The sequence below is a fragment of the Pan paniscus genome, chromosome 20 (assembly GCF_029289425.2).
Source record: "Pan paniscus chromosome 20, NHGRI_mPanPan1-v2.0_pri, whole genome shotgun sequence".
NCBI classification, from domain to species: domain Eukaryota; kingdom Metazoa; phylum Chordata; class Mammalia; order Primates; family Hominidae; genus Pan; species Pan paniscus.
This window is the reverse complement of record NC_073269.2, coordinates 55757697-55776428: the sequence shown is the minus strand read 5'-3', so window position 1 is coordinate 55776428 and position 18732 is coordinate 55757697. Positions and strand designations below refer to the sequence as shown.

At 58.3% G+C, this 18732-nt stretch overlaps 1 protein-coding gene across 2 annotated transcripts; it reads right to left on the bottom strand.

Moving 5' to 3' along the window:
* Window positions 1–498: 498 nt before the first annotated feature.
* Window positions 499–17057, bottom strand: SCAF1 (SR-related CTD associated factor 1). Of its 2 annotated transcripts, none has more exons than XM_034946529.3 (11): window positions 16919–17057; window positions 14029–14142; window positions 13752–13809; window positions 12961–13055; window positions 12537–12637; window positions 12333–12448; window positions 5447–8272; window positions 4712–4794; window positions 4273–4491; window positions 1252–1380; window positions 499–933 (listed from the first exon to the last, which is right to left on the bottom strand). In XM_034946529.3, the coding sequence occupies exons 2-11, from the start codon at window positions 14134–14136 to the stop codon at window positions 742–744; spliced, it is 3927 nt and encodes a 1308-aa protein (XP_034802420.2). In that variant the 5' UTR covers window positions 14137–14142; window positions 16919–17057; the 3' UTR covers window positions 499–741. The 2 variants fall into 2 exon arrangements, with proteins under 2 accessions (XP_034802420.2, XP_034802421.2); XM_034946530.3 differs by having other exon boundaries at window positions 16454–16933.
* Window positions 17058–18732: the final 1675 nt, after the last annotated feature.

The window sequence follows — 18732 nt, the reverse complement described above, 5'->3', positions numbered from 1 at the left end:
CTCTCCTGATTGGGCCGCAGTTCTGGGTGATGAAACTGGCAGAAGCCAGCGCAGCCCTGACTCACCCTTCGGCCCTTGCTGCTCTGTGCCTCAGTTTCCCTCTCAGGACAGTGGATGAGATCACCCCAGCTTCACGGGGCTGCTGAAAAGAGAAGCCAACTCAATGGGGAACACAGATCCTGCTCTGGGAGCAATTCCAAGGCAGACACATGGCACCCAGGAGCCGAGCTGGGAAGATGCTGATCAGGTGGGGTCTGGCCCCTGCCTCCCTGTGAGCAGCTCACTCCCAGCCAGAGACTGTGCTAAGTGCTCCACCTGTGTCTTGTTCAATCATCACAACACTCACTACACAGATAAGAAAACTGAGGCCCAGGGGAGGCAGCTTCCCCAAGTCACAGTCTGGTCTCTGTCTCCCATCCTCAGCCTCCTGGGGGTCCCTCCCCAACCCTCTGGCAAATTTGTCTCCGAAAACAAAGGGTTAGAACCATGGGGCTCGGGTAATGTTTCATGAAATCTTTAATGAAATTGGGGAGAGGGGCACAAACAGAAGGGAGGGGCACTGGGGACAGGCTTGGGGGCAAGGGAGGTGGGCACGGGGCAGGGCAGGGCAGGGGGCTCTCCTCTTCCCTGCAGCAACCCTCCCCCAGTCATCCCACTGACGGGGGAGGGAGGTGGGGAGGTGGAGCCATAAATACGTCCAGAGTTTCAAAGAGGTGAGGGGCGAAGAGCTGGCCAGGGCTCTCAGAGAGGGGGCAGGGGCAGGCCCGGGCCACCCTTGTCCGGGGGCCCTGGCTCCTTGGGCGGCCGTGGGGGCCCTGGGGGGTCCCCTGGCTTGCGACCATGCTTGCGGAAGTAGCGGTAGCGCTGGACGTAGGCCCGCACCAGGTTGCTCACCTTCACTGGGTTGATTTCCCCACTTTTGCTGTGGCAGATCTGGGGGGCCGGGGACAGTTGGAGTCACCACCAGGCTCCCGGGGCCCCATCCACCCCGGACTGTTGGGCGCAGCTTGGAACTGCGGTAGGAGGAGCTTCCCCAATAACCAGGCCAAAGTCCCTCTGTCCCCCTAGACGATGGGTGCCCCAGGGCCAGCGGAACAGGCCCAGGTGGCCTTGAGAAAATCCTGTCACCCTCCTCACCTCCCAGACTGACCTCCTCCCCGTCTCCCATCCGCGTCCACCTGTCTGCACACATCTGTCCCTCCAGCTCGTTCTCTCCCCGGCCTGTGTCTGCCCCTCTCTCCGGGTGCCCACCTTGTGGACGGCCTTCCTCAGGATGTCCTTGTACTCCTCCTTGGTGATGTCCTTCTTCTGATAGTACGGCTTGATGGCCAGCTTCACCTCCTCCACCGCCCGCTCCTGCGTGTGCAGCTTCTTCAGATACTGGTGGGGTGGCGACAGCGGGGGAAGACACAGCAAGGGCCAGTGAGTACCTGCGGAACCTCCACCTCCACTCGCCTCTGCTGCCAGCCTAACCTCTCTGGCCGTCCGGCTGCTCTCAGGCTGGGAGTCCTGCTGAGGGTCTGTCCCATGCGCCCTCTGCTGCAGGTGCCCGGGACCAAAGGCCAGGCCTGGGCCTCTGCATGTCACTGAACATCTCCTCCAGGCCGAACCCTGGGCTGCTCCAGGCCTGGCCGGGACCAGGACATGTGTGTCGCCTGCCCTCACAAAGTTCAGTCTGATGAGAAGACAGGCATTGGCCAAGAAATTGCAGCTGGTTTTGAATCAGACTCTAGAGGCGGGGCTGTAGAAAATTGCACAGGGCTTTTCACCGCGGGAGCGGGGAGGACTCAGTTTAGGTTTTTACAGTACTGCTCTGGTCACCCAGGGGATGGAGGGGGTGGCTAGGGGTGAGGGGCACTGGGGAGTGGGGGTGGGGACTGACCTTGAGCCCATTTGTATCAGAAGCCTGGTCTGCCACTCCCTGTCTCTGACCCCTGGGATGCTCAGCCAAACCTTTTTGTGGCTCCTTTTTTGTTTCTTTGTTTTTGAGACAGGGTCTCTCACTGTCATGCAGGCTGGAGTGCAGTGGCACAATCACTGCTCACTGTACCCCTGGTCTCCTGGGCTAAAGCGATCTTCCCACCTCAGCCTCCTGAATAGCTGGGACTAGATGTGCCACCCCCACGCCTGGCTAATTCTTGTACTTTTTGTGGCGACTGGGTCTCACTATGTTGCCCAAGCTGATCTTGAACTCCTGGGCTCAAGCGATTCACCCGCCTCGGCCTTGCGAAGTGTTGGAATTACAGGCATGAGTCACCGTGCCTGGCCACCTTTGTGGCTCATTTGTAAAACGGGGACAGCACCTATGGGCAGGACTACAGCGACACACATGGAGGACATGGCACAGGCTGGGTACAGAGCAAAGACTCAATCCAGGGGAGCTGTGCCTGTTCCAAGGGGGATGGCCATGGGATGAAAAGGGGAGGACGCAACAGGGACAGGGCAGAGAGCCTCCGAGGCAAGGCTCTTCCCGCCTGTGGCCAGCAAGCTAGGAGATCCCGCAGCCGCAGGCTCGGGGCAGCAGCTGCAGCCCTGGCCTCAGGCAGAATCCTTGCAAAAGCAGACAGGAAACCTCTAGCCAGAGAGCCTCGTGGGACCAGAGAAGAACAGGCCTTCTGCAGGCACAAGGGACAGTCCCTTGGCACCACCCTTGGAGAGGCTGCCCTCCCAAGCCAGGTGACTATCAAAGTAGGGGCAGGTAAACTGAGTCCTGGGAAGGGCAGGGCACCATGGCTAGCCGACTCCAGGAGCAACATCAGTGACACTGTCTGACGAGCTACTGAGCTGTTAGGGCAACTCTGTGGCCAGAAGAGACACAGGCTGCCCTGGAGGGACTTCTCAGGCTTGCCTGGCCCCACAGGATGTGGGTCTCTAGAGAGACGCTGCTCCCCAACACCCATCTCGGATGGGCAAAGTGGGGCAAAGGGCAGAGCACAGACCAGGGCAGAGCAAGGGCCACTGTAGACCAGGGGGTCCTCACCGTCCGAGTCCTGCAGCGCAAGGCACAAGCTACGGACAAGTGACCGACTAAACTGCAGCCCCGCCTCTGCGGCTCACATGGAATGTTTAATGGGGTTTATACAGCTTTATCTGGCACGGTACACAGCTGTGTAAGGGTGGCCAACGTCACCGTCTGGCTATGGGCTACTAGACTGTAAGAAAACACATCTAGGCTGGGTGCAGTGGCTCATGCCTATAATCCCAGCACTTTGGGAGGCTGAGGTGGGAGAATCACCTGAGCTCAGGAGTTTGAGACCAGCCTGGGCAACATAGTGAGACCCCAACTCTACAAAAAATTAAGAAATGAGCTGGGCATGGTGGCGCGTGCCTGTAGTCCTAGCTACACAGGATGCTGACGTAGGAGGATCCCTTGAGCCCGAGAGATCAAGGCTGAGGCTACAGTGAGCTGTGACTGTGCCACTGCATGCCAGCTTGGGTGACAAAGCGAGACCCTGTCTCAAAAACAAACCAACCAAGGCCGGGGCACGGTGGCTCACACCTGTAATCCCAGCACTTTGGGAGGCCGAGGCTGGCAGATCACCTGAGGTCAGGAGTCAAGACCAGCCTGGCCAACATGGTGAAATCCCGTCTCTACTAAAAATACAAAAATTAGCTGGGTGTGGTGGCGGGTGCCTGTCATCCCAGCTACTCGGGAGGCTGAGGTAGGAGAATCACTCGAACCCTGGAGGCGGAGGCTGCAGTGAGCCGAGATGGCACCATTGCACTCCAGACCGGGTGACAGAGCAAGACTCCATCTCAAAGAAAAACAAAAACAAAAACCCACATCTAGACCTGACCAAGAGAGAAACAGCCCCAGAGCCCAGGAGTAGGAGCCGGCCAGAGCAGCTGAGTAAGAACCTACATTACTGTCTGCCTAGCACCCATTCTCCCCCGCTTCATCTACAAACAGGTTCTTGAGTTTTCATTTGGAAACCACCCTCCCCCACTCACAGAGACGGAGACAGCGCGAGCAACAGATAATCAAGGGGTGGGCTGCAGCGCGGGGCGTCTCTTCCAGGGTGTGTATATGTGGTGTGTACGCACACAGCCCCACACACGCACAGAGGCGATTTTCCTTTGGACACGCCCAACGCATTTCCTGCTCACCCATTCCAGCAAAGTGGAGTTCCTTATGGTTCCATGACTTTGGTCTCTACGGCCCTGTCTCCCTGCCTCAGTCTCCCTTTCTCCTTGGGCCCCCGTGTCTCAGTTCCTGTCCATATTCTCTACAGAACTGTCAGCACCGCCCCACCTCTCCCCAGGCCAGCTCACCTTATCTGTGTCCCCACGGCCCTCAGAGCTGCTGCTGCCCTCTCTCTTGTCAGACGTGGCAGCCAGCCCGGTGGGGGTGGGGGGGGTCGAACCGCAGCCCCCCAGAGGGAGGCTGCCAGGAAGCAGGTAGCTGGAGGGGCCAGGGGGCAGACCCAAAGAGGTGGGCACAGGAGCTGGGGTCACCCCCAGACTTGAGGGTGGCTTTCTGTGGCTGAGGATCTGTGGGAAGAGGACAGAGGGGTGATGAGTAAAGGGAGGTGGAGGGGAAGAGGGGACGTGCACCCCACTGTTCCCACGCTGACTTCCCCACAGCTGAGGCAACAGGCTCCTCTTCAGGCCGATACCTTGCCCCAGAGCTGCCAGGCCTGCGGTTCCTCTCCTAACCCGAGGCAATGGACAAAAGAAGGGGTGGCAGGGACTCTCCCCCAGGGGAGCCCACCTGGTTGGTGGCCTGGATCAGCTCCTGGGCCTTCGCTCGGCTTGCCAGGTTGGCTTCTTCCATCTTGAAGAGAAGTGCAGTCACTGCAGGAGGCGGAGAGATGACAACATGAAGATGGGAGAGGTGACAAGACAGGAGCTGGTGAACCTCACCTGGACACCTGCTGTCATCTCCTGCCCTTGGCCCCAGAACAGCCACAAAGTCTCACGCTCAGAACTGGGAAAAGGGGGCCTTGGCCAATGAGAGGACAGCCCATACCACGAATGTTCTTGGGACTCCAGGTGTGTGGGTGCGGGGTTGGCCAGGGTCATGCAGTGATGAGACAGTGGCAGGAGTGAGATTCTGCCTCCTGACCCGCTGTGGCCAGTCCCAACCTCTCTCCCCACCTCTGCAGTCTGGTAGAGGCAACCGCCATCCGTAAGGAATACGATGCCCTGCTCAAGCCATTCTTTCTGGTCCCTCTCTCCTACTCCCCGTCTAGGGGAATCCCAGAACCCAGCCCACCACTCCAGTCTGTGCTGGCCACCACCTGCTCTCACCGGCCCCTCTCTCCCAGTACACCCAGGCACCTAGAGCACCTAGAGCCTGGCTGGCCTTTACTCACCCCCACCCTCCCAGTCTATGTCCCTATAAACCTCTCCCTGCCAGGGCACCCCACTGCCTCTAAGTCTGTACCCTCCAGTCCCCATCCTGTCTCACCTGCCCCAGCACCACCCTCCCCCAGGGGACACTCACAGGCCAGGACGCCGCTGGTGGTGCAGTCCACACCAGCTGGCAGATTCCAGGGCATGGGCGGGGGCAGCGTGGGCAGCTGGGAGACACGGGAAGCTGGCCCGTCCTCCGCCCCCGAGTCACCGGCTGTGGACCCCGCGCTGGGGGCAGTGCTTGGGGCGGCTGCAGCAGTGCTGGTGGCCGTGGTGGTAGCAGGCTGCTGCTCCTCCTCCTCTTCCTCTTCCTCCTCCTCCTCTTCTTCCTCCTCCTCCTCCTCCGCCCCACCTCGGACCCCAGCCTCCTCAGTGGCCTCCTCGGGCAGGAAGGAGACCTCAGGTGTCTTGCAGCTGCTGTCCACAGTCTGCGAGTCCGGAGTGAGGGCAGGGGGTGGTGGGGCTGCCTTGGGGGGCGGGGTGCTAGGAACCTTGGCTGCCCGCTCCTCCCCGGACCAGGAAGTCTCCTCCGCCCCTTTGGTGCCTGCCGCCTGGCTGCAGCTATCCGCCTTGGACTTCTTCAGCGACACCGGGCCACCACTGCCCCCGCTGCCACCTCCGCTGCGGACCTTTTTCCTGGTCTTGGATGGCTTGGTCTTTCCCTTGGTCCCCTTGGTTTTCTTGGCCCCTGCCTTGGCCTTGACCTTGGTCTTTTTGGGCTTGGTGCTGCCCGGAGCTGCTTTGGCCATCTCAGTGGGGGCCCGCTCGTCAGGTTTGAGGAAGGGGGAGCGACTCTCGCGGTCACGGCTGAATTTGACGCCAATGGAGCCCAGGCCGGCTGACGCGGCATCCTTGGCCGGGGTGGTGCTGCTGACACCCTCGCGGATCAGCACCGCCACCTTGGACTGCAGCTTCACCTTCCGGGAAGAACAGGAGGACGACGAGGATGAAGAGCCTGAGCCGCTGCTGACTGGTGGCTTTGGCGGGGGCCCTGAGGAAGGCGCCGACTCCTTGGGGGGCCGGGCCTTCTTGGATGACCTGTCCCTGTCCCTATCTCTGTCCCTGTCCCGATCCCGGTCACCCCCGTCCAGCGCCTTCCGACGAGACCCCTTCTCCCGGGAAGAGGAGGAGGAGGAGGCGGCCCCCGAGCGGCGCCGATCCTTCTGGCTGCTCTTGCCGCCCCGCTCCTCGCCGCTCAGTCCCTCGGAGTCGTACAGGACCTCCCGCTTAGGTGAGGAGGCCGGAGCAGGAGAGGGTCCTCGGGGGTCAGACTTGTCAAGCCGGCCCACCGTGATGGTCCGCTTGATGGCGAAGAGGTCGTGGTCCGTGAGGTCCTGGATGGAGGGTGGCACGGCCCCCCGGCGACGGCTGTCGCGGTCACCACACGAGGTGGAGCCGGAGGGCGGCGGGGCGGGCGCCGGGGCCTTCTCGCTGCCATCCCCAGACCGCTTCTCACCCCGGGACCGCGACCGCTTCTTCTTCTTCTTGCTGCCGCCACCGTCCCGGTGTTTCCCGCGGTGCCGCTCGCGCCTCGAGGACGACGATGAGGAGGTGGCCGGGGGCGGGGAGGCGGAGCGCCGCCGCCGTCGCCGCTTCTCCCGGGACCGCGACCTGCGGCTGCCCCCGCGGCGGCGGTCGGTGCTGCGCGAGCGGCGGCGGGTGGAGCGGGAGCGGGAGCGGCGGCGGGCGGACGACGAGGCGTGGGAGCCGGGCTTGCGGTCCCGCGAGCGGTGCTTCTTGGAGTCCCAGGGCGAGGCCGGGGCGGGCGGCGCGGGCTGGGTGCCCGACGAGGACGAGGCGGCCTCCTTGGCCTCGCCGCTGCGCTTGCGTTCCCGCCTGGACTTCTTGCGCGTGGGCGGACCAGCAGCGGCGGCCGGGGCGGGCGCGGGCGCCGGGGAGGGCGAGCGCTGGCGGTAGCGCTCCCGCCGCTGGGTCAGGATCTTGCGGCGCAGGTCCAGGCCGCCCCAGCGCGAGTCGGCGGCGGGCGGCGCGGGAGCCGGCTCCCCCAGGTCCACCTGCAGGGCGCCCTCGCCGTCCGACTCCGCATGCAGGGACAAGAAGTCGTCCCCCTCGGGGGCCCGGGGAGCGGGAGGCTGGGGAAGGGGCTGGGCCGTGGGGGTGGCCGAGGCGGCCGGTGGAGGCCGGGCGGCCCGGCCGCCGGGGCGGAAGAGGGACAGCGCCAGCCTGGGCTCCTCCTCCGGCTGGACGATCTCCCCTTCCTCGATCTCCGAGTCGCCGGGCGGCAGCAGGGGCGGCGGGAGGGCGGCTCCACCAGCGGTCACCACCTCCACCGAGACCTTGCCTTCCCGACAGGCCTCTGCCTCGGTCCCCACCACGAAGACCCGCCGGCGCATGGCTCCATCAGCCCGGGTGGAGTCCACCTGGGGCGGCGTTCCAGGGGCCGGAGTTGGCTGTGCGGGCTGCGGGTCCGGGCGGGGGCTCTCGTCACCTGGGAAGTCCTGGCTCAGGCTGTTGTCATCGTAGATGCCAGCCAGGGTCTCCGAGATGCGGCTGATGCTCTGGGACAGGCCTTCCTCCTCCTCCTCGTCTTCCTCTTCCTCTTCTTCTTCCTCTTCCTCCTCCTCTTCCTCCTCAGGTGAGGGGGTCCCGGCTGATGAGCTGGGGTTGGAGCCGGTGGGCTCGAAAGGGTCGTACTTTTGCTCCGGAGCAGGCGGTGGAGAGTAGGCCTCGTCGGTGGGGTGGAAGGGGTCATAGATATCGAATCGGGGGGCAGGTGGGGCTGGGGGTGCAGGGGGCGGTGGGGGTGGGGGAGGGGAAGGGGAGGAAGATGAGGGAGAAGGGGAAGGGGAGGAGGATGCAGAGGAGGGGGCAGGGGGTGGGGCAGGGCCCCCGTCTCCCGTGCCCAAGGTGAGGTGACGGGCACAGGTGGGCCTAGAGGAGTTCGACTGTGGAGAAACTGCAAAGGAACAGGGAGAGAGAGGCGGTCAGGGCCTTTGCCTCCCTCCTGGTGCCTGCTTGCTGGCCCAGCCGTGGACACTCCCTGGGCCACCAGGTCCTGCCCAGGAAGCCCCAAGTGCTTCACAGGAGCCAGCCGTAGGATGCTCCCAACAACTGCACACCATGGTTCTTAACCCAAAGGTCACAGGAGGAAACTGAGGCAGAGGGCTGCAGTATCCTCCCCAAGGGCACACAGAGAGGAGGCAGCAGTCAGGGTGTAAACTCAGTCAGTGCGGCCCCGAACCTGCACTCCCATATCCTGAGACAGCACTGGCCTGACCCTGGGCAATGTACCCTGGCCTTGAAACTAGGACTATCTTGACCAGTGCTGGCGACCCATCCCAGGAGGAGGTGGAGGCTGCAGTGAGCTATGACCACAACACCACACTCCATCCTGGGTGGAGAAGAAACAGGAAAACAGGCTGCAGGGGGAGAGCTGGGATTCAAACCTAAGTCCCCCTCCAAGACAAAAACAAGCTCCGGCCTGCTGCGCCAGCTGCCTCTTGCGGGAGTTTCTCCCGTTTGGTAGAGGGTGAGATTCCAGTGCAGAGCCAGGAAATGGCAGAGCTGGGGAGCCCAGGAAGGCTGGTCTTCACCTCAAGCTCTTCACTCTGTGCTGAGTCCCCACCCAAGGAATTACATCTGCTCAGGACTCAGAGACACCACTGATCAGTGACAGTGGCAATGACAAAGGTTTGCCTCTTCCTCCAAACCAGGCATGGTGCTTCGTATGTCACCTCATTCGCCCCCGAAGAGCCCGCTGCACTGTGCTAAGTACTACAGTCATGATGCCACAGTCACACGATGGAGATGGCTGACAGAGGCCACACCACAGGCAAGGATGCCAGCAGAGTGGTGTGAGGACAGTGCCAGGGAAAGAGAGGGGTCAAGAGGGCAGCACCAGAGCCACCCCTTGATCCAGGGGCTGGCCCTCACCAGCCACGTGACCACAGGCAAGTGGATCAATGTGTCTTACTTCAGTTTCCTCATCTATAAAATGGGGGTATGTTCATTCATCCAACACCCTTTATGGCCGGGTGGGGTGGCTCATGCCTGTAATCCCAGAACTTTGGGAGGCCGAGGTGGATGGATCACCTGAGGTTGGGAGTTCGAGACCAGCCTGACCAACATGGAGAAAGCCCATCTCTACTAAAAATACCAAATTAGCCGGGTGTGGTGGCACATGCCTGTAATCCCAACTACTCGGGAGGCTGAGGCAGGAGAATCACTCGAAACCGGGAGGCAGAGGTTGCAGTGAGCCGAGATCGCACCACTGCACTCCAACCTGGGCAACAAGAGCAAAACTTCATCTCAAAAACAAACAAGAAAAATATCAATGAGTGGAGTGTACGGTCCCTCAGCTGCCAAGGGCTTAGGGGAAGATGAAGCAGGGGTGATGATGACAGCATTTACTTCCCAGGATAAGCGGAGGAATAGATGAGTGCGGAGGAATAGATGAGTGCGCAGAAAGAGCCAGGCTGCACCTGCTGCTGGGTGAGGACAGTCTGAGCCTCAGCTTTTCCTAGCCTCATTGCTATTCCCAGCACCTTAAGCACAAAATACTCTCCACAGACTAGAGCGCTCTGCAAATACGCGAGATCCACAGCTTTATATAAATTTCTGTATGGGATAGGATTATGGGTGAACTTTCTTTTCTTTTTAAAGCTACCTGGAATAAGCAAAGAAAACATAACCTCAGAGTCTCCCTGAAAACAACTACTATTAGCTTCCGGATACACCCTTATCACTCTTAAGGCCCAGGGGTCAAATCCAGCATACCACCTGTTTTCCTAAATCAAGTTTTAGGGGAACGTTGCCTGACCCATTTGTTTACTTATGCTCTGCAGCTTCTGATTTTTTTTTTTTTTTTTTTTTTGAGAGGGAGTCTCACTCTGTTACCCAGGCTGGAGTGCAGTGGCACGATCTCAGCTCACTGCAACCTCCATCTCCTGAGTTCAAGCGATTCTCCTGCCTCAGCCTCCCGAGTAGCTGGGACTAGAGGCATGTGCCACCATGCCCAGCTAATTTTTGTATTTTTAATGGAGACAGGGTTTCACCATGTTGGCCAGGATGGTCTCAATCTCTTGACCTCATGATCCGCTCACATTGGCCTCCCGAAGTGCTGGGATTACAGGCGTGAGCCACCATGCCCAGCCCTACAGCTTCTGATTTTAAAGAAATTGAAACACTTTTGTGGGCCCCTAAGAATGTCATAAGTCCTAGGCACCATATCGCTGTACTTAATGGATAAATCATTTCCAGCTGTTAAAAAAAAAAGGGGGGTGTGTGTGGCAGGCATGGTGGCTCATGCCTGTGATCTCAGCAGTTTGAGAGGCCAAGGCAGGAGGACTGCTTGAGCTCTGGAGTTTAAGACCAGCCTGGGCAACATATCAAGACCTCATCTCTATTAAAATTTTAAAAAAAATAAAAAATAAAGGCTGGGCGTGGTGGCTGACGCCCATAATCCCAGCAGTTTGGGAGGTTGAGGCAGGCGGATCACTTCAGGTCAGGAGTTTGAGACCAGCCTGGCCAACACAGTGAAACCCCACCTCTACTAAAAATACAAAAATTAGCTCAATGTGGTAGCACGCGCACCTATAATCCCTGCTACTCAGGAGGCTGAGGCAGGAGAGAATCACCTGAACCCGGGAGACGGAGGTTGCAGAGAGACTAGACCCCACTACTGCAGTCCGGCCTAGGTGACACAGCAAGACTCCATCTCAAAAAAAGAAAAAAGAAAAAAAAAAAAACTAGCCAGGCATGGTGGCATGCACCTGTAGTCCCAGCTACTCCAGAGACTGAGACAACAGGATAACTTGAGCCCGGGAATTTGAGGCTGCAGTGAGCTGTGACTGTGCCACTGCACTCTAGCCTGGGGGACGCAGTGAGACCCTGTCTCAAAAAAAACAAACAAGGTAGCAGGGCACAGTGGCTCACGCCTGTAATCCCAGCACTGTGGGAGGCTGAGGCGGGTGGATCACTTGAGGTCAAGAGATCAAGGCCATCCTGGCCAGCATGGTGAAACCCCATCTCTACTAAAACTACGAAAATTAGCTGGGTGTGGTGGCACGCACCTTGTAGTCCCAGCTACTCAGGAGGCTGAGGCAGGAGAATCGCTTGTACTCGGGAAGTGGAGGTTGCAGTGAGCTGAGATTATGCCACTGCACTCCAGCCTGGGCGACACAGCGAAACAAGGTAAACAAGGTAAACATGACCTGGCACAGAGTGGTGTGCCTGCTCTACCACAGAACTGGTGCTCACGGCTCACAGCTGGTGCCCATAGCTGACTGCACCTTCTTCTCCTCTCCCTCCAACCCCTCCTCCAAATACAGATGTTCACGTAGAAGGAAGGCCTAAACCCAGGGTTCTCAACAGAGTCCAGGGCTCAGCAGCATGTATTGTTTAAAATGAAAATTCCCAGGTCCCACCCCAGACCTGCAGAATCAGAACTCCTGGGAGTGGGCCCAGTGATGTGCATAGTAACAAGTCCTCCTTGCAACTGAGATGTGCGTTCGCGCTTGGTCTAAAGGGCTCACAGGGTTACCGTTGTGTGTGGGGTTGGAGGAAGAGATTCCTCCTTGGGCAGCGCACATCTCAGACATCAAAAACTTGGGCTTCAGACTCAGACACACCAGGGCTCAAGACCCAGGCACCCCACGGAGCATCTGGCTGTGCGCCCTTGGGCAAGTGCCTGCCCTTTTTCAGGCTGTCTGCTTCTCTGAAGATAGAGATTCGAAGAGTCCCCCTCCTGGGGAGATGAACGCCCAGTGCAGTGACACTAATACTTAGCGTGCCGAAACCAGTTGTCACACACGCTGACCACTCCCACATAGCCCCAGCACATCAGTTTTTACTTTATGTACATCTGTATGCGCCTACAGCCTTAATCACGTCTAATATGAAGAGAAGGGAAAGGTTTTGTCTAAATAACATGATCACCGCTACCATCACTACCAAAAACAGCCGATCCCCACACAACTCCACGACCACCTGCCCAGCTCTGCCCTGGCCCCACATACCCGTTTTGCCCGTCCTCCAGGCCCTGAGACGGGGCAGCAGGCTGGGCACAGGCAGAGGGATGGGATCTCTGTCCCCGATTCGGACCTCAGCCACCAGCTCCAGCATGTCCTCACTTCTGCAAGGCGGAAGGGGTGGGTGAGCCTCAGGGGTGCTTCTGGTTCTCACGCTGAGGCCTCTCCCACTCCAGCTGCCCAGCTACTCACTCGCCAGGCCGCAGGTCCAGGCGGCTGGGAACCCAGGTATCCGGGGGATCCAGGACACTCACCAGCCCTGCGAGGAAGCTGTCCGTGGCCATGTCCAACACCTGGAAGAGGCCAGAGAGGCTCTACGCCGTCCCTGGTCACATGAAGACTGGCAAATCCTGCTTCCCCACTCCCTAACCTCTCAGGAACCCAGACATCTAAGATCCCCAAGAAAACTGAGGATCTAATTCCTATAGCCTGACTGCCATCAACACTGAAAGCTCAGGCCCACAGATCAGGCCCCCAGACTCTCCAACATTGCCCCTGGTCAGCATCGCAGAGCCAGGAGTCCAGGTCCCCAAACCCCATTCCCCCAGACTCAGGCCCCCATCCCTTCCTCCCTGATACCCGTGAGTCAGGCCCCCAGCCCCCTCTTCTTACTCACAGTAGCCGTGTCAGTGCCCCCTGATTCCTGGGAACGGGGCTCTGACCGTGGACTCCGGCAGCGCCGCCATCGAAGGCCATGACACCGAGAGCCATCTGGTGAGAGATTTGCATGGGGGATTGGACACAGGGGACTTGCTGCAGAGACTTGCGGGGTAGAGGAAAGAGGAGCTTGATCTAGTTCCTGACAGCGGAACCAGCCTCCCGCATGCTCTCCAGGCCTCCATGCGCCGCCTCCCAGGAGGACTTCCCAGCACCCACTTCAGAGGCTCCGACGCTCAGCCATTCGTCCTCCTGTCTGCCCTCAGACACCTCAACCTGGCATTCAGGCCTTGCTGGGATCCAGTCCCCACAGACCTCTCCTGCCTCCCCCCACCCCACTCACACCCTCCTGCATGCCAGCCCCAAGGAAGCCCAGCGCAGCCCCTCGCCGCTGCACCCGTGCTGTAGGCCTGCTGCAGCTGATCAGGCTTCCCTCTAATCCTAGGTCCTTAGACTCTTCTAGGTCCTTAGAGAGCCGTTCACTGTCCCTGCTCTGGGAAGGTGCCCTGACCCGTCTCCCACCATGCTAGCTCAAGTGGGCCTCCTGCCCTCTCCCAGCACTGTGCCTGTCTCCCTTCCACTGCACACTAGGCCCTTCCAAGGCAGCTACAGGGTGTCTGCCCATTTTTGGCTCCCCATGCCAGCACAAGGGTGGCACCCAGGAGGCTTCAGAAAAGCTTGTATGAATGACATTAGGATAAAGAATGCAGAGAGGGGGCAGGGGCTAAAAGGAACCGGAAGCCGCCATACCTTTATCATTGGGCAGGTCCCCCTGCAGGGAGCTTCCCACAGCCTGCTGGATGGCTCGCTGGGGAAGGGGGGAAGAACCAACCGTCAGAGGACCCAGGCAGATGCTTTGCAACCTCTGCCCCTTGGGAGACAGACATCCCAGACACTGACAGCCAGACTCAAGTGCTTCATGGGAGCCAAGAGTCCAGCGCCCCTGCCTCAGGCCCCGGAGTCAGGCCCCTGGAGTGTGGATGCCCAGCTCCTCCATCCCTCAGTGCCAGGAGCCCAGCAGCCTCACCAGGATAAAGGCAGAAGGAGAAAGCGTGGGGTCTCTGTCTGGCGGACCATCGCCCCGATCCTCGCCCGACTCCTCTGTCTTCCCTCGAGACTCATCTTCTTCCTCCATGGTCACCTGGGGGTCCAGGGGGGAGAGTTTGGAGTGGAGGTCCCGGGAGAAAGGATGGAAGTAGAGGATAGACATGAAGACCTCAAGGGCCCCACACTATCTCCCTCAGCATCCCCTCTGGCACCCCTCCTCTCCACCACCTCCTCCCACTCCACCCTGTGCTTGGGTGTGCGCTGGACCCAGCACAGACACCCCAGGGACTAGGACCAATTCTCTTCCTTTTTTTCTGGGTTTCAGGTGCCTCTTATGTCAAAGGGAGGCCTCCCTGGCCTCCGCTTTTAACATCTCACTCCTCAATTCCCGCAGCTTCCCCAACAACCTATCCAAACTTCAAGACCTCATTCCCTGGCCTCCTAAGAGGCAAAGCCAACACCAAGGTTTTTTGTGTGTGCTGCACTGTGATTTCAAAGGGTGTGTTCCACAGTCCTATAAACCCACCTTTCCCAAGGCCAATGTGCTGGGCAATATTCAACACCATGCCTTAAACACCACACAGCTTCCTAGAGCATCAACTGTCCTCGATGGTGAGGACCACCCCCAAATTGTATTTATACACCTAAGTTGGAAACTTCATTGAGTGATCTGCAAAACCAGTATGCCATTTTTAAAATGAAAACGCTAAACTTCAGAAAGACATGCCGAAGGAAAACTTCACAGGAGGCATTTACCTATCGCCATCTGCACAAAGCCTTTGCAATGTCATGGAAATTCTTTGATATGATTCCCCAGTCAGGCAGTTGAAAGATCATCCATCAAACAGGTGGATGTCTTGATTAGGGCTTCAGAAAAATATGAATATTTCAGCTGTAAGCTTCCCCATGACTGTCAAATCTGCTACTCATAAGACAATATCCAATCTCAAAATTCCTAGAAAGCTTCAAAATCCCTAACCCACAACTCAGTATGCTTAATTGTAAATGCACGAAATAGGAGCATCTATCTCAGAGAACGGCTGTGAATATTCAAAGCCTGACTTCTGCCACACATTTAGAGCACCTCAAGTGCTCAATACGGATGAACAGGAATGACACTATTAGCCCTTAACGCCCAGGTTTCCCCTACATCTGTCTCCTCGCTTCCCCCACAGCATGCCTGCAAAGACAAGACCCTGGTCCTGTTCTAGATCCCATATAGATTTTCAAACCATGCCAAGCCTCCATATTCAGCCTCCCAGCTCCACCTAATTCCTAACTTCCTAAGACACACCCAACCCTGATAGTCTATTACATCCCAGCCTCTTTCACCAATACTCAATAAGCTCAGCCCCAGTTCCTGGCCCTGGAACTGCTCTCCAGCACCTCCCGGGGAAGCACATGCTACCTACAACAGTGACTGTCACATATCAGAAGCTTAATCAACATCTGCTAACTACAGGCTGAGGGATCCCCAAACCCTCTGCAGTATACAAAGATGCTTGCTTGCTCATTTAGAAAGCACCAGGCTTCGCAGACACACCCTCAGCTACTGAGATCTTCTGAACAGAAGAATGCTCTGCAGATACTGCTAGGTCCTGTCTGGATCAGTGGTTTCCCCAACAACAGGGTCATATACCAGTTTAGTGCTTCACAAATAGCTTGTTTTAAAAAGTAAATAGAACAAAATAGTTCTTCGCAACACAGCACAAGTAGTAAGTGGAAATGTCAATTCGTGGAAGGTTAATGTTAATACATTATGTTATATAATGTTAAATACATTATGACTGTCTGTACCAGGTCTCAGTGAAAAAATGTATCTTAATGCAGATCACGGTCAACATGGCCCAGGTTTCCCCTTGAAAAGCACTGTAACAGTGGGTCTAGATGACCCTCCAGACTCTTCCAGACTAATGTAGATTAATTCTAACTCTCTCAATAACCCCCAGGGTAATGCAGAATCTTAAAACATTTTTCATTTGAATTACTGTCTGAAGGGCAAGTATATCTAAGCTGGGCAAAATTTCCTCATTCTCTTTCCGTATTATTATTCGCCACAAGCTGCTCTGACCCCAAAGGCATTCGAATTTGCTCCAGGCATCAAAACTGCATTCCTGCAGTCACATTAAAGCCATCTAGATGGTTCCAGGTCCTTCTAACTGCCCCCAGCCTCCTGTCACCCATTATTAGACACTACCCATACCTTGGAGACCCCAGACCCTCAGTACATCTCAATATTTGGCGCCCTTCCCTGGTGGGCATAACCCAACCCCCTAGGGGGCCCTAAATGACTTCTTAGCCCTTGAACGCTTCTTCTAGGCCTGATAAATGGCCCCAGACTTATGCAGACCAGTTGCATCCTCAGGCCAGCCCATGCAGACACTTTCCAGCCCTAAAAGACATACCCCAGGCGCTCTAGATGGCTCTGAAGATACTCTTCAGGTCTTGCAGACCCTCCTTCACCCCTGGGACATATCTCAAGATCTCAAGATGGCCCCAGAACCCTCTAACCAGACCCTAGCCTCCGGTCAGCCCATAAACACAATCTACAGTGTCTACAGACACGATCCAGGCCAGCTGTGTGATGGAGGGCAGGCCTTAGGCTCGGTGTAGGCCCAGAGACGCCCCAAGTCCTCTCGGAGACGCCCCATAGACGCCCCCAGGAACCCACGGATGCGTCCCGGGGCCCTGAGAAGGCCCCCCTCTCGGCGCCAGGTTTCGCCGCAGCTGCCGGGCCCGAGACCGCCCCGAGAAGCCCTCCAGGACCCGTGGCTTGTGGGGAGGACCCCGGGACAACTAGCGACCCAACTCCGCCCCGCCCACCCCAATAGGCCCGAGCCCCGCGGCCCGGACTGCCGCCGCCATCTTACCCCGCCGCTCGGGCTGCGGCTCCGGCCCCGGCGCGGGGCGGGGCGGGCTGGGGCGGGGTCGTGAGCAAAGGAGGAGAGAGGCGGAGCTAAAGCGCCGCCGAGCTTGCCGGGATTTCAAGTACCGAGCACGGCGACGTGAAGGCCGGCGGGAAGGCAACCGGACTCGGTTTCCCAGAAGCCAATGGGACACATGGGGCGGGGTCCGCGCGATGCACGCCGGGAGGCGTAGTCCGCGCACCGCCTCTGTCGCGCGGGGACAGCTAATGGGGTGAGAGGTGAAGTGGGCGGGGCCGCGGTAGCCCGCGATGACGCCCCACAGTGCCCTGCGCGCGCGCGGAAAGGGTGGCGGAACAGGAGGTGACGTAAGAGGCGCCAGGCAGAACAGACGCAAGGGAATTGTAGTCCGGCGGAGTGAGCACGACTTGCTGGATGTTGTGCTGCCCACATTCTGGGGCTCTCAGAATCCAGATCCTCTAGGCCCCCCTAAATTTAGAACCAGACGGGATGCAGTGGCGCACACCGTAGTCCCACTCGGGAGACTGAGGCGGAAGGATCGCTTGAGCCTAGAAGTTAGAAGCCAGCCTAGGCAATATAGGGAGGCCCCGCCTCTAAAAAAATAAAAATAGGCCAGGCGCGGTGGCTCACATCTGTAATCCCAGCACTTTGGGAGGCCGAAGCAGGCGGATCATCTGATATCAGGAGTTCAAGACCAGCCTGACCAACATGGTGAAACCCAGTCTCTACTAAAAATACAAAAATTATCCGGGCGTGGTGGCTAACGCCTGTAATCCCAGCTACTCGGGAGGCTGAGGTAGGAGAATCGCTTGAACCCGGGAAGCGGAGGTTGCAGTGGGCCAAGATCGCGCCATTGCACTCCAGCATGGGCTACAAGACGGAAACTCCGTCTCAAAAATAAACAAATAAAAATAAACTTAGAACCTAGAAGCCCGACCCCATAGCCGCCTCATTCAGTACAGAGAAGTCTGAATTCCGAATCCTCTCACTCAGAGCAGTGTCCAGACTCCTATTTCCCTCCTCCCTCCGACTCAGGAGTCTGATTCTTCCTTCCTCGGATCCAAGAGTCGGTCTCCCAGACTAGTCCTGGTCTCAAGCTCTCACATACGAATTCGGGTCCCCCCAAGCCAGTGCCCTCGCTCGGATCCAGAATCCTGGGTCCCCAGCCTCTCCAATCCCTGGACCTAAGAGTCCAGGCCCCCGGCTCCCTCCTTTACCGAACCTAGTACTAAGGAACCTGTCTACCTTCCTCCCTGACACCCTCCTCCCCAGGACCCAGGAGTCCACATCTCCAGCCCCATTTTCTCCTAAGGACCCAGGAGTCTGGGCCCTCTGCTTCCTTCTCCTTCAAGACCCAGAAATCCTGGCCCCAGGCTCTTCATGACCCAGGCATCCCTACTTGGGCGAGCTGGCTCATGGATTAGGAATGCAGTGATCTCACGGCCCCTCCCTGCCCCGTTACCCTGCTGTCCCCCTCTAGGGCCCCACTCTCCTCCCAGTCTGTCTTCCGCTTGGCTGGGACAGCGGGAACCGGAAGCCTGGGTCCCTTAGCGGGCGGAGACTCTAGCTTCTAACCCAGACGCCCGGGTCGAAAGCTTGGCTAGGATCCCAGGAGGGAGGTGGAGCTACTCCTCAAAACCTGCTGCTTCCTCGGAGCGCCCTATATACGGCCGCGCGCGCGAGTCGACGAGCTCCGCCTACCATACTAAGGCCTCGGAGACGATGCCCCAAGCAGCAGTGTCACAGGGGTCCTTATTTGCATAGCCCCTCCCCTGAGGAACTTTCCGCCCCGTCTGCTG

Bases quoted from the DNA above. Each gene is read 5' to 3' on its own strand.
- SCAF1 (XM_034946529.3), bottom strand. From the start codon at position 14,136: ATGGAGGAAGAAGATGAGTCTCGAGGGAAGACAGAGGAGTCGGGCGAG. The intron at 8,273-12,332 runs GTATGTGGGGCC...GTTCCTTTGCAG, and splicing joins CTGGAGGACGGGCAAAACGG to TTTCTCCACAGTCGAACTCC. The intron at 4,795-5,446 runs GTGAGTGTCCCC...CGCCTCCTGCAG, and splicing joins CACCAGCGGCGTCCTGGCCT to TGACTGCACTTCTCTTCAAG.